The sequence below is a fragment of the Struthio camelus genome, chromosome 7 (assembly GCF_040807025.1).
Source record: "Struthio camelus isolate bStrCam1 chromosome 7, bStrCam1.hap1, whole genome shotgun sequence".
NCBI lineage: Eukaryota > Metazoa > Chordata > Aves > Struthioniformes > Struthionidae > Struthio > Struthio camelus.
The window spans coordinates 24,172,904-24,187,813 of record NC_090948.1 but is presented as its reverse complement, the minus strand read 5'-3'; the positions used below and the strand labels follow the sequence as shown (position 1 = coordinate 24,187,813).

Genomic DNA, 14,910 nt, shown 5'->3' with positions numbered 1-14,910 from the left:
GGGATGTTTCCTGAGATGCAGAGATGAAATTAATGCTGTTGTGTTTCTTTGTTTAGCAGAGACCGACGCAGTTTCAGCGTGCGTTCAGCTTGACATACCAGCCCTCTGGTCTGAACAGGTGCCTGATAGCTTGTTACCAGCACTTTGTAAAGTTAGCGTTGTGTTTTGGCTTTGGGGGCGATGCTGGGCAGGAAGGGTGCCGTCTCGTGCAGGAAGCGTGTGCGTCCCCATTCCCAGTGGCCTGTGATGCTTACGCAGGCTCTGTCTAAGTTTGGTTCTTTCTGTTTTTATTATTGACCCTTCTTTTTCACATGTTATTTAAAAAGTAGCTGAAACATTCATTCCTATATGAGTAATTTTATATATGGAGTTGAAAATGGTCCCAACCTGCCAAGGGGGCCTGTTGATTTTTGCAGCAGCCTCTGAGCTTTGCCAGAGACATTAATTTTTTGCCAAAAGTCCAAGGTTCCTTCTTTTTTCAGTTGAAGCTGTAAGTCAGGAGCCAGGAGCTTTCTGAAATCTTTCTGGCTATGTTGGTAGCGTTGCTTAACTGCCCTAAGTCTCTGTATAACAGTACCAAAATACTTAGACAATTTTGGCTACTTTTGCAGCAAGGGCTGCAAAAATCCACGCTTTAGACGGAACTTGGCTAAATTCCTGACTTGCGAATGGGCAGGCAGAGGTGACTGAAGCCTCTGCTTTCACAGGGCTCAAAGAGCTGAGATTGTGGTTTAACCCAAACCTGAAAACTTGCTCGTGACTGAAACGGGCTTCTCGCGCTTGGAGCCCGGTCTGCGCGTGGGCCCTTGCAGGCAGAGCCGCGGGGCTGCAGCCGGCGACAGCCGCGTTCACCGCCGGCGGACCTCAGCCCGGTCATGCAGGGGCTGAGTCAGGGCAGGGCAGGGGCAAGGGGTATCTGGCTTTGTGGTAACCTGGTGGTTTTCAGTGGGAGCCGGGGCCTCTCCCTGCCAGTAAAACCCCTCCTGGTCTCCCCGGGGCACACGCAGGCACGTGTAGGTTCACCTCTCAGGCAGCCTTCCCGTTGCCTTTGCGCTCCTGCCCGTGCGTCTTGCTGAGTTACTAGTTCGTGGCAGAGCTTGTTCTGGGTTTGCCTGGCATTTCCCGGCATCCCCAGCCCGCAGCCACACGGTCGGTCTGCACCCAGCGGCCCGATCCCGGCCCTGCTCACGGCGGCGGCACCAGCGGACCGGCCCCACGGCCCGGGCCTAGCGGGTGCGCGGTCGCGGCTGAGCTGTCGCGACAAGCAGCAGCGACCATCTTCCTCGCGTTTGGCCTCGCAAGGCCGGCGGGAGGGCAGGGAACGGCCGTCAGGCTGAGCACGACTGTGGGGCCCAAGGGGCGACCCCGGCCCCGTGGGGCGCCCGGGCTGGCTCCCCAAAGGCCGTGGTGAAGGTGGAGGGCCTGAGCATGTGCTCAGGTAGCCAGCGCACAGCAAATCCGCTTTTCCATTGCTCTTGTGACCCCGTGTTGGCCCGTCTGTGGCGCGACCGCGTTGGGGTTTGTGCTGCGGCTGCAGCTGGAGGGCGAGGCTGGAGCCACAGCCTTAGCCAGAGGCCTTTAACGTGCAGCAACGTGCTCCGCGGGGTATCCCTCTAGCAAAAGTTAGTCACTATTGTGCAAGCGCTTGTATTGTCGCTCTCCATTAATTTCTTCCTTCTCTCCTTTCTTCCTCCCCTGCGTTTTCCTCTCAATTCCACAACGCAAAAACCAAACGAACCGCCCCCCCCCACCTCAAACCGCCCTCGCAAACGCCGTGGCCCCTAGCTGCCTGTCGCCGCTGCAGGCGCCCGTCGCCTCAGTCTATGACCCGCTGCAGGCGCTCCCCGGCAGGCCCCCGCTGCAGCGGCGGCACAGCACCTCCTCCGTCCCCAGCCACGTCCGCGTGGGGCCCGAAGAGCTCAAGCGCGCCGCCCAGGCCTGCCCCAGCAGCCCCGTGGAGCTGGCGGTGCCGGGACTCAGGGTGCTGCACGTGCAGTTCAATTCGCCCGTGCAGCTCTATTCGCAGAGAAACATCCTGGACTCGCTGCAAGGGCAGATCTCCTCCGTGAGCCCCGATTTCCCCAGGTAACCGGCCGCTGCCTCCGTGGCTGCCTCGCCACGCTCGCTCATCCACATCCCGGCGTCCGCGAGTGGCTCGTCCTTGTCACGGCGTTGGCCTGTCGCGGGGCGACGGGGAGTTTGCATTTCACCTTTTTCCGTGTTAGTGCATGACTCTCGTCACAGCCGCTTTCTCCACATTGTGTCTCTCTGTGTCCAGTGCCACGTGAAGCACCCAGACATCATTTCAGTCGCTGTTGTCCATTGCGTCCTGTGTGCCCGCGCAGCAAAGGCATCGACCGCAGCTGGCGGTCGTCCTGGAGGAGCCGCTTGCAGCCAACGGATTTGCTGGAGCGAGGGGAGAGGGCGATTTATCCCCGAAGCTGGTGTTTCCTCTGGACTGAAACAACCATTGAGATTTGTGACCGGAGCGTGCCGCCGTGCACGGTGTCGTGGCTCAGGCTTCGCCAGCCCTGGGGCTGTGGCGCCGGGAGCGCCTTTCGTTCCCGAGCCGCGCGGGCGTCCCGGGTCTCCTCTTGGGCCGGCAGCGCTCACCGGCACGGGGCAGCCCAGAGCGGGGCCGGTTGCGCGGCGGCCCTCGGTCCGCTCCTGCCCCTGCCGCTTGCCGGCTGCGCGGCCGCGTTGTCGGGGGCTGCTTTCCTGCCCCTGGGCACGCGGGGTGCTCGTCGGCGGGGGTCTGCACAGCCCGCGGGCGCCTCGGTGTCCCCACGCCTCCGTGCGCCGCGGTGGCCGCTCCTTGTGCCCCTCGGCTGGGTCCCATTGCGGCCCCCGCGGGCTTCGACGCAGGACACCCGCGGAGCCGAGCTCTGCCGGGTGACAGCAGCCAGGAAACGCTGTGAAGTGCGGATTCACTGCCGCCTTGTCACTCAGCCTAGTTACTCGCCGTAAGTCTCAGCTCTGGCCTGTGACCGATGCCGTGCGCTCCAGGAGCAGCCTTGCTGGTGCTCTGTGCCGATGCAGGTGGTGATAACGCTCACAAAAGAAACCCGGGCGTCAGCAGTTGTTTTATAGCAAAAGCCAGTGCTCGAAGTACTAGGCCGTCCTGTAGCCTCGCTTAAAGACCCTGGTAAACTTTTATGTGCTGACTTAAGATAGTAAAATCTCATTAGTAAAAAATAAGCTGTGCTTTCCCAAAGATGCCTTGTAAGGCCACCTCTCTGTGGGTTTTATTACCACCTGGCTGTACTCTTATTCTCAAAGTCGAGTAAGGCAGTGTTATTTGGTGAGTGTTGCAAGTTGCCCAAGGTAGGAGCAGTGAAATCCACTGAGGCGGTTGGAAGCGTCTCCTGTGAAGTCTCTGTCTCGAGGAAGACCTGCACGTGGAAACGGGCCGGCTCCAGGGGCAGGTGTTGCTGCAGGGTCAGTCCCTGTGGAGCAGCAGCCGCCACAGGGACACTCGTCACCTGCGGCTGTATCATGTGCCGGTGTCCTTCCCGTTCAAAAGATGCATGTGGGTTTTCTTTCTTAACTAGTGCATCCCTCTGCCCTGCCAACTTTAGGGGTTTCACTCTTCTGGGTACAAATTCTAGGCTTTTAGTTCTCTTAGAGTCTGCCTGAAGTGTCTTGTATGTGGAAGTATATCTATATGCTGCATACCCGGAAGAGCTGATCTGTATGTTTTGCACACTGGCACAATGCATGGTTGCAATGTGATGGCTTTGTTTGACACTCGTTCTCTTTAAGATGATTTAGTCTTTGCTTTTCGAATGCATGTTAGTGAAATATTCTTAGTGTGCAAACTGTAATGACGGGCTTCTCAGCCTAATATTTTTATGGGTGGATAGAGTGGTGGAAGAATATCAGTTCACATAAACAGAATGTAATGTGTAGAATGGATTCATTTGAGATAATCTGTGTACGTTTCCTGTGTAATAGAAAAGATTTTATTTTGGGTGAGAGGCTTTAGTAAATGAGATTCGTGCCTCAAGGGTTCAGCTGCTTGCAAGTCTAACGAGCTTCTCACTCCAGTGAAAATTACAAAAGATGGAAACATTTTATGAAATTTTTTTGAGGAATAGCACTTTATAACATGTGCGATCACTTTACATCTGATGCTTGAAGAGTTTAATACGTAGAGTAAATCCCAGATGACTCAATTGCACATTGGCATGGAAAGTATGCAGTTGCCTCCTCATGAAAAAGATTTCCGCCTACAATTTAGTCTGAACTTCAGGATGTTTATGTACATTTCAGGCCATTGCGGGGTACAGGAATGGTGAAACCTAACAGACCATTTACACCGAGAAGACTGCATTATGTAATTGAGCAGTCAGAGGAGACTTGTCAGTTGTCTCATTTTTCCAGAGGCGTTTGATTCCAGCTGCAGAATACGAGGCCGAGAAGGACCTCCAGTGTCATCTAGTCCATCCCCTGACCAGCATTTGATCAACTCTAAGCCATTCCCAGCAGATACTTGTCCAGTCTGTTCTTAATTCCTTCAGTACAGAGGCTCCTCACCTGTCCACAGCAATCTCCTGTGGTGCTTCAGTGTCGGTCTGCTGGAAAGTTTTTCCTGGGGGATATTTAAGCGTCCCCCTGTAGTTAAAGCCTATGATTTATCCTGGACTCAGTGGACATGGAGAAAATCCTAGCTAATGTCTCCAGCCCCCCCCTGCTTTTTTTTTCTTAAGACCCTTCTGGTGGCCCAGTGACCACCAGCTTGGAGCCGCTCCGTACTGTGAGGAGCTGCACATGCAGCACCTCAACCTTTCGGCGGAGGGTGCAAGTCTCTTGCGAAGTACAAGTGGCTGCAGCAGCACCTCTGGAGGCAGCCAAGATGGGGGCTTAGTCTTAGCAGGCAGAAACCCATCTCTGCCATTGACGTACTCATTAACCTTAGTTAAGTGCCGTGAAAGGGCTGTTGGTCAGGGTCTCCATCTAGAAAATGGAAGTAATAACACCCACCTGAAAAACCAAAAGAAACTGCTGCCAATCAAAGGATCTTTTCGCTAAATCCTACAGCTGCTACTGTGAAGGTGGTCTCTAGGACCAGCTTGTAGGATACTTGCAAAGATTTTTTGGGGTGGGAGTGGAGGGGTGGGAGATAAAATTTACTTAGTTTAAGATTCACAGCAGGCTAAGGCAGCAGGCTAAGGAAGGGTGGATGTGCAAGGAACATGCATACGTGGCACAGGACCATGTAGGATTCCTCATCCCTGCATGTTAGTTCTTTATTTCTGAATTAACAGAGGAGTTATTTCCTGGACAGAAAGTTTTAATTTTTGGAGTGTGTGATAACTGCAAAGCAGGGAGAACACGTGGAGGCTGGCCGGGGGTGAGCGGTGGGGACTGCTGACAGTGGCGTGCACGGAGAGCCCGGCGCGCGCATCCCACCAGGACCGCAGCTGCCTTGCGCGAGCACATCCAGCACCTCCGTGTTTCATGGCGTCCTGTTGTGCCTGTGTTTTGCACGTTCATATGATGCACTGTGATAATTTTGCTAGCGGGATCGGCTTTAATGGTTCATCACTTAACAAGCGTGTGCTCTTCTCCTTCCTCAGCTTAGACCAGCATATTCAGCCCCCGAGCGGTATCGTCATAGACAAAGAGTCTGAGGTTTACAAGATGCTCCAGGAGAACCAGGAGTCGAACGAGCCACCCAGGCAATCTGCTTCCTTCCTGGTGCTGCAAGAGATTTTAGAGTCGGAAGAGAAAGGTAAGTGGTTACCGTGTACCATGTCTGAGTGTGCCCTTCCTGTTTGCCATTCCTTGGTCTCTAATGTGCACCGTGTTTCAGGGCAACATCTAAAACTTTATTCTCCTTTCTTAGCTGTTGTTTGTTCATAGTGGCACGTGTAGAGGGTTTCTACAAAAACCTAGACTCTTTTCACAAACTTCACCCCTAACTTTCCTCTCCTTGTTTAGTTTCAATGTCCATAAGCCCATGTTTCTCATTTATTGAGTGAATGGTTAAGAAATATTTCCACAGTATTTCATTGTTAAGAAGGAGTTAAAAAGTTGCACAAACTCTTCCATACTTTCTAAAGCTTTCCCCTTCCAACTAGTATTCACTGATTAAAGACCATTTTCGATTCAAGTCTTTGGGAGGTAATGCAAGACAGCGCTTTTGTGGTGAATCCTAAAGCTTCCAATTTCCATCCTGCTACGCAAGGAAAAGGGATGCATTTCTACAGCTGAATGTAAAAATGTGACTTTATAGTCACATAAACTCTCATTAACTTAGGTGAGCACCAAATCATATTCCCTTCTCTCCTTAAATAAAATGAAATAAACAAATAAATACGAATAAGAATTCCAAGAATGACTTCTTTTTTTCCCCAGACCAGTTGAGACTTTGTCTTTTGTGTTGTTAGCTTGGCAGCGGAACATTTAATTTCATCCAGCAAAAGCCTGGTGCTGAGACATTCACCAGAAAGGAAAACAGATGAGCCAAGTGATCTGTGAGGAAACAGGAAAATGAAAGAAATAAGGAAACAACAGAAAAGAAAGAAACCAGGGTCTTGCAGTCTTAATCTCCTGTTACAATACCTGTCTGAAATCATCTTTTACATGCTGTATGTTTGCCGCTTGCCCCTTGGGGCTCTGCTCCTGCGTGGAAGGGGAGGGAGCAGCCTGGACTACTCGCGCATCCCAAACGCCCGCAGGAAGTCCTCCCCCCGCTTAGCAGCTCTGAAGAAGATAAGGAGCGAAAGCCCCTATATTTTATCTTTCTTTTGAAGATCTGCAGCATTATTGGGATTCTCTGGCACGAGCTTTGCCTGCCTGATCGCAGGCTCTGGCACGGTTCCCCCGTGAGCTGATAAGCATCAGTGCGGAGCAGGGCCGGCGGGTTACGCAGCCCCCGAGGAATGTCTCTCGCTGAATAGGCGCTTCCCCCGCGGCATGGCGCGGCGCGGCACGGCGCGGCACGGCGGCTCCGGCCTCCCTGCTCCAGCGCCCGACGCTGCTGAGTCAGATAACGTTTGTGGCGATAAACAGCACGTCTGTCGGCCTGCTCCTCCAGCCGCCTCGGCTCGCGGGCAGCGACGGGGACCTGGCTCCCAGCTGGGGCAGGGCACTGGGAGCGTCACTCGGCGCTGGTTTACGCCAGCTGGGAGCGGCACACCCCTGCACGCAGCGAGCCGTGTCCGCTCTGAAGTTAGAGCTGAAGGACTGTCCCAGAGGTGCAGTGGTGGCCCGCCTGTCTCCACGCTGCAGCACCACCTGACGGGCAGCTCCTCTGCTCTCCTTTGTTCACCTGCCAGCGGCGCTGCCCCAGGCTGTGGTGCATCTCTGACACTGCCGGTCACCAGGTTGTCCCTGAGCAGGAGTTCTCCCTTTTCACCAGTAACACTGGATGCAGTTTGCCTGTGGCCCAGAAGGGTTTTATCAGGCTGTCTGAGGTGGTCTCGCTCTGCGCATCGACCCCAGCCCTGGCAGTTTCTCTCATGAGCTCCTCTTCCATGTTGCGGTCTCTCCACAGCAAACCCAGTCTGAGTTTCTGCCCATCCCTCCTTGCCCCGTCTGCTTGTGCCTCTCTGTCCCTCCCTGCATTTCCACCCAGGATGCACTCTCCCTTTTGATCCCTGTGGATCACTTTACTGGTCTGGGTCACAGCGCCATGGCAAGAAGGGGTGGGACATGCAGCGCAGGAGCCTTTCAGATGGGCTCTGCTTCCAGTGAGCACGCCTGAGAGGCTCTGCAGCCCTCCTGCCACTGTTGCCTGCTATTGAGTCTCTTGTAAAAATCATACAGATAAGACTAGTCCTATTGGCGGCATCATTTTGTAAGATACTCCTTTTTCACTGCAGATATTTAAAGGCTTGCCTAGGCTCTTGCACCTAGGATCCACTGCAACTGTAGGCATGCACGTCAGCAGGTGTCTGGTGAAGGACCTGCAGATCATCCCTGCCCCAGAGAAGTTGCACTAGGGAAGCACCATTGCTGCAGCATGCCACACAACAGCGGGAGTGGGTGAGGGGATCAGTCCTCCAGGAGTCGCAGGGGAGCCAGCCCCGCTCTACACCAGACAGCCAGGTGGACAAAGACTTTGACAGTCCTCTCTAGTCTGCTGGGTCTCTCGCCTCCTGCTTCTGAGCCAAATCTGGGCTTGACCCAACCATGTGGTCGGGACGTGCAAGGCAGACTGCAGCGCTGCTGAGGACGGGGCCGAAGCTTGCTTTGCTTTGTACTTCTGTGCATCGGAGATAAGTTAGGCAAAGTCTGGTGGCCTGTTTAGATGAGAAGGGACAGCATCTTGTCTGACTGCCTGCACTCTCAGGCTCTTGGGTTCCCAGGGCCGTGTTCAGCTGTGTCCCTTCTCTTCTTCCTCCCCTAAATCCCAGTCTCCTTTCCATGCAGGAATCCCTGCCTCTGAGCCAGGTTAGAGGGAGTCCTACCTCCCCAGGCAAGCATCTGCTCGGGCGGGAGAGCCTGGGGCGATGCATCCCACATGCTCTGAAGTGCTCTCCTCCACCCCTAGGAGATCCATCCAAACCGTCTGGATTCAGGAGTGTCAAAGCCCCCACCACGAAGGTGGCTGCGTCGATCGGGAATGCCCAGAAGCTGCCCATGTGTGAGAAGTGCGGGTCCGGCATCGTGTAAGTAACCCTGCCCCGGGGTCTGGGGCTGCGGCTGCGGCTGAGCATCGCGTGCCTGCGTGGGGGCTGCCCGCCGGGGCAGGGGCTGCAGCCTGCGCAGCTCACCTAGGCGCATGTCCACTGTGTCCGGGAGCAGCTCAGGGCTCGGTCATCCCAGCCAGCCTTGCAAGTGCTAACTTGGCGAGTCCCTGCAGTGCTGCAGGAGCTGGGTGCCCCTCTGCAGATTGTATCAATGGAAAACAGGGCAAACCCCGATAAGACACACCCTGAGGCAGTTGTGACTGCAGTGTTTCACCAGCTACCTGAAATCTATTTACAGCATCCAGAAACAAAAATGGTCTTGCCACTTGGGCCTGGGTATTTGATTGCTTTCATGCTTTAATCCTCCCAGCTGTGGAGCGGTGGCTTGGCCAGGCAGACGGTGGCAGCGTGGGCTGGGAGAGCTGCGCTGGGTCCCTGCTCTGCTGCAGGACCACATGTCTCCGCTGTGTCCCTGCAGAGCGAATTTTTGTTGTCCTCACGTGGTTAAGTCCAGCTTCTAGCACAGCAGGGGCTTGTGTTTAGTACAGAGCTGCTGTGCTGTAAGTATAAGCACGAGGGCCCCAACCCATGGTTTTGAATCGCCATTTAGTTTCTCTGCCACAAATTGTTCTACCTTTATTTCTCCTTTGCATTCATTTCCCTGCAATCCCCTTAGCTTAACAACAGTGGCGTTCCAGCAGTCGAGTGCTGGGAGCCCATGTGCATCTTCACCGGAGAATTCAGATTTCTCCCGTGCTGGCTCCCCACAGGCAGCTCTTAGACTGTTGCACCACTTTGCTGAGACCCACTGCGCTGTAATTGCATGGCCTTGGCATGCCTCGATTGCCAGGGAATGGTGGAGTCATTACAGAGGCAACACACAGCCTACAAAATATGAAGCAAAGACAAACGCTACAATTACTCTGCCAGCTGGGTAGCTCTGGAGAGAAAGAGCAAGACTATGAATAGCACTAAAAACTAATGAATTAGAGAAAATATAGATGGTTGCTGGAACAAAATTATACTCCTGGCAAATTGTTGGGGTGGCAGTGGTGGTAGTTAACAAGTTGCTATGTAGTTTTCCTCATCATCTTTTGGTTTAAGCTGTTAAGTTTTCCAGCAGGAGCTGGAACAGTTCGCTGCAGCTGCAGCTCCTGAGTAGCACCATCTGAAAACAGAGCCGGGATCTGGTCTCTCTGTGCTGCTCCTGCAAATAGCGAGTGTTTAAGTTGCTAGCAAAAGGGCAGTCCCAGCTTCTGCAGCCTTTACTCCCCTCTGTTGGTGGTGGCATTCATTTCTGGATCTCTTTGGGAATCCAGTTGCTTTGGATGTGGATTTTGCTCTGCCAGATGGTCAAGCTGATTGCTGTCACCTGATGCTGACCCCTGGGATGGCTGTAGCGCTGTCCCCAGCTGTTGGCCACAGCTGCCCTCGGAATGATGCTTGCCACCACAGGAGCTAGGCCTGTCCCTGTAGAAATTAAGACAGCTAGTGCTAGAAAACACTTCCCAGAGGAGGGCTCCCATTCGACCATGCGATTGGGTACAACGGGACTGTAGTGTCTGCCCGACTGGAGAGCAGGGCTGTACTTTGACTTGTTCAGGAAGACCCTTTTCCACGATAGCAGGGGCATGGGTCTGGCTGGCGGTGGTGCGTGGCCGGGGCTGGAGGCGGTGGGAGTGCGGCGGTGGGAGCTGAGCGGTGCCGGTCCCTCCCCAGGGGGCCCTTCGTGAAGCTGCGCGACAAGCAGCGCCACCCCGAGTGCTACGTGTGCAGCGACTGCGGCACCAGCCTCAAGCACAAAGGACACTTCTTCGTGGAAGACCAAATCTACTGCGAGAAGCACGCGCGGGAGCGGGTGATCCCCCCGGAGGGCTACGAGGTGGTCACCGTCTTCCCAAAGTAACCCCCGCCGGTCACGAGGCCGGGGCCGGCCGTTTCACCGCTGCTGCTCGCCCTTGGAAAGCATCCTCCCTGCCCCCTCGCCAAATCCTGTTTGCAAAGAGGAATGCTAGGCATGGCTTTGACTTTCCTTGCCGTATTAATCTCCATGTGTTCACATGAGGTGTCACTAATTTTCAACATTCTTTCATAGTTTCACTTTAAAAAAAAAAAAAAAAAGTTTTTTTTTTTTTTTTTTCCCTCCTTTGCACTATCAGTCGCACAGGAAAATCAGAGGCCAAAGCCAAATTAAAGCCGTTCTGTGTCTGTTATTTGCCTTCTGTTTGCAGTCAATAAACAGGGTGAATCCAAAAGGCAGCCGTGTCCACTTTTATCTGCGGGCCATGGACCGGGGCAGGCAGGAGAGGTGCCCAGCGCGTGGCTGCCTTTACCCTGCTGAGTGAGGACGGGGCCACCACCACCCAGCTGGCTGCCCCGGCTGCTGCTGGCAGCTGCCTGCGGGCCAGGCCAGGTGGGCGCAGCCGAATCTCAGCCCACGGCAGCAGAGGCCCACGTGCCCCTGGCCATGCCCCACGGCACCGCAGCTCTGGCATCTCTGGGCTGGGGTGCAGCGGGTCCCTGCCTCCTCCAGGGTGTAAAAAATAAACAGCTTCTAAGATGTAGTGTCATCTTTGTTTTAAAACAAACCAACAGACTAATGGTTTTGGGACTTGGGAGGAGAAGGGGGTTTCCAGCTCCGTACTGGCCCTCTCAGGTAGGCACAAAGGGGCTTCACCCCGGCGGCTGCGCTCCCTGTCGGCACTAGCTATGGCAAGAGTCGTTTTCCCGCCCTCTCCCCACCAAAAGCTCCATCGATCTGGAGCAGTGCAGCGCGCTGCGTCGCCAGGCCTTCAGGGCGACTCACGCTGCAGCACAGCTGCCTTTCCAGAGAGCTCCCCAGCTGAGGGAAAGCTGCAATATCACCAAGATTACAAGTCTCCAACTGCGCAGTTTTTTTGGAGGGCTGGGAAGGGGGCATAATTCACAAACCTGACTAAATTTAGCTCGTCTCCTCCATCTCCTTCTATGGGCAGCAGTGAGCGGCAGGACCAGCTCCACCAGCGCCTGCTCCCGGCTCATCCCCGGGGAGCAGCCAGCTCGTCCGCCCACTGGTGGAGACTCGCAGGACTCAATACTCACAGGCGCAGCTTTAGCAGTTGCCCCCCTTTTTTTTTTTTTTTTTTTTTTTTTTTTTTAAATCTCCCCTCATTGCTGTTTTGGGATGTGGTTTTGGGGGGGGGGGGGGTTAATGCTCTCTCCTCTGCAGTGCATGCCCCCCGTGGTGGGGTGAGGGTGAAAGCTCTTGCTACAGCACTGGCCACTGCCAGGAAAGATCGTGGCACCAGCCACGTTTGCTACAAAATATACCAAATATGCATCACGTTTGGAAAGGGCCCAGCCATTCTGCCCGGGTCCTGCAGGCATGTCAAGCCCCCGGCTGTAGCTAACAGGTCGCATCAGGGAGCCAAGCAGGGCTTCGTGCACAGCATCAAATGACAGCAGATCTTCCCACAAGCCTGTTATTGGGGGGGGGGGGGGAGTTGGTTATAAAAACTGAGCAGCGATCACAAATCTACCTTGCTCCCTTCTGGGCATGAAAACAGATTGCTTTTCAAAGACATGTGGGTATACAATTAATTTGTCTCTATAGGACTGCCCCTGCCCCAGACTGCTTGTGAGAGCCCTCCGAGTGTTTGGCCCCTGCCAGCACCAGGCGGTGTTGGGGCTCGTGACCCTCCCCAGCCCCAGTCCCCGTCCCCGGGAGCAGGCCGCCCTCCTCTGAGCAGCAGCGACCGGCAGGCAGCCGCCTCTCAGACCCGATGGGCCACTGAATCAGTCTGAGCCACCCTTCAGCCTTGAGCCTGTGTTTTAAACCGTGCTTCAGCTATCTGCAAAGGCTCCCGCTCTGGTACAGCTGCCAAGGTACCGCTGTGCCTTAGAGCTGGCAAGGTGGCGGGCAGAGGCAGACCTGCACGGCTGAGGGTCCGACATGCAAATTGCTCAGGTCCTTCCTAGCCAGCAGCTGGGGCTGCTGTGAGCCTGGCAGGCTCCTCATCGCCCACTTTAGCGAGGGCTCAGGGCGCCTGGCGGCTGGCTGCTGCGGCCTTGCAGAAGAAAACGCCGGCCGCTGGGGCTGCCTGTTTGCTGCTCGCCAGCCCCAGCGCTTGGCCTGAGCCCTCCCGGGCCTGCAAAGTCATTAAATCTTTTCACACTGTACAAACGTCTATTACCAAAAAGTGGTTCATTATAGACAACCTCATTAGCTACTTGCCCATCAGCAGGTCAGGCTGGAAGAGCCCAAACCACACGTGGCCCTTCCCCTGCCCTCCGGGGCAGACAAGCCCCGCGCTGTCCGCCACCGCGCGCTGTGTCACCCGGCCCCGCTCCTGCAGTGAAGGCTGGCAGCTCGGCTGGGAAAGCGCCGATTGTGCCAGGCTACATACGGTTTGTGGCATGGCTCTGGAAGGGGAGGTTGCTAGTGCAGAGAGCTGGGTTGATGTAATTCATTGCTATGGGAACAGGCTCGCCGAGCGATCCACATCCATTACGCAGGGAGGACTTTGCTCATTCTCTGCTGTAGCTTGATGGGGAAAAATAAAAAAAAGGATGGATTGGGTTTTTATGATGCAGGCCAAAATATTTGGCAGTTGTGTTCAGTGTAGTCTGACTTCCCAAATTCCTCCCGAGTTCAGCAGCTGGCCTCTGGAGCTTGTCACCACCAACAAAGGGAAAGTGGGGTCAGGCCTCCAACCACGATGAGCCACCTACTCAAGGAGTTAAAAATAATGTAAGAAATATGTAGAAGGTTACTGTTTGAACAGCACCTGGCAGTTTGCAGCTGAGCTAGCATCCTCCCAAAGAGGAACTGTCCCGTGTAGGTGTACAGCACAGCACAAACTGTCATTTTTAAACATGCAAATTATTTGGTTTGGGGTTTTGGCTCCACTCTTGGCCGCTGCAGCAGCTGCCATTTCTCGTTAGGCTGCGCGCTGCGTGCGCGCACCGCCGCTCCGTCGGCTCGCAGGGGCTCTCCCCGAGGGGTGAGCGACGTGCCAGGCTGGCCGCCGCGGCCACGAGGTGCCCAGCCGCCACGCGGAAACCTGCACGCAGCTCCGCGGGCTGAGCGCGGCCGCAGCAGGCTCCGACGGGCCGGGGAGCACAGCCCCCCTTCTGAACGCACAGCCTAGGATTTACTAATCTGTTTACACAGTTAAAAATGCCTAATTACTGCTTGTGACGCTACAGCGCTGCCACCCCCCTCGACCTCCCCTGCACAGGGAGATAAGGAAAGTAGCTAGGAAAGGGTTGAAAAGAACCTAACAATGTAATTGAGAAAAAACCTCCTTTTCCTGCCCCCAGTCCCACCCCCAGCAAAGCAGCAGCACTGGGCAGCATGGCATTTTTATGCATAAGCTAGTTGCTCCAAATTGTGTGTTTAAGCTTTCTACACAGTGAATGCATGTCACTAATGCTGACAATAGCTTATGCGTTTTCAGGCAGGCAGTTACTAAGTCCTAGCTACGCTCGTCTACAACTGAGAAAAGATGGGGTAGCAACACTCGTTCAGGTTTATTTTCCACCATACTACCCTGAAGTACAGTTGTGTAGACTGAGCAGAAGCAAGTCTTAGAAAATCAGGTAAGGCTGTTTGGATGTAGTTATGTCAGCTATTATATTGATACAAAACTCTATTGCAATGATCCAGTGTAGATACTATTGTAGAACTATAATTTATTCTTAAATCTTTCGGTAGGTCTTGGTTAGCATACAACAGGACGGATAAATGAGACAAGCACAGTGGTTTAGCAGTTAAGTAATAAGTGGAAACAGAAAGTTGGACTTTGCATTAGTCAGGTTAATATGTAACTGAAGAACAGAAAACTTAGAAAGTTACATCTTTGGAAATTAGAAACAAGACAGGACTTTCAATGGGCAAAGGTCAAAGCTGGCCTACTCCTTACCTTAAAAAAAAAAAAGTATTTGTTCCTTACAGCAATGAGGATACAGAAATATCTGTTACTAACATAACATAGCTTCATTTAAAGAAGGTTAACATAGATTACACTCTGTGGGGAGTAAGAATTTTATACTTGTGAGAAAGTCCAGAGAGCGCTCCTGCTGCACTGAAGCTGTGTTCACATGGAAGTTCTTTTCCACAGATGAAGTAACTTTAGAAACTAATTTCTAAAGATTCGATGAATTAGGTAAGATTTTATTCTACGTTACCTACACATTGGCATGACTAGCACAACTGCATCTGTGACAGCTCCAGTTGGAATTCCATCACTGGGGCCTCCGATTAAACCTTCGTGACATTTTCACAAGCCAG

At 53.8% G+C, this 14,910-nt stretch overlaps 1 protein-coding gene across 1 annotated transcript in view; it reads left to right on the top strand.

Annotated features, from left to right (window-relative positions):
• The window catches only part of PDLIM1 (PDZ and LIM domain 1), a 43,687-nt gene extending 32,793 nt beyond the window's left edge, over positions 1-10,894 (top strand). Inside the window, exons 5-7 of the mRNA XM_068950337.1 lie at positions 5,580-5,734; positions 8,501-8,618; positions 10,359-10,894. Coding sequence (XP_068806438.1) covers positions 5,580-5,734; positions 8,501-8,618; positions 10,359-10,545 — 460 coding nt within the window. The 3' untranslated portion in view covers positions 10,546-10,894. The remainder of the gene's footprint in view (positions 1-5,579; positions 5,735-8,500; positions 8,619-10,358) is intronic.
• Positions 10,895-14,910: the final 4,016 nt, after the last annotated feature.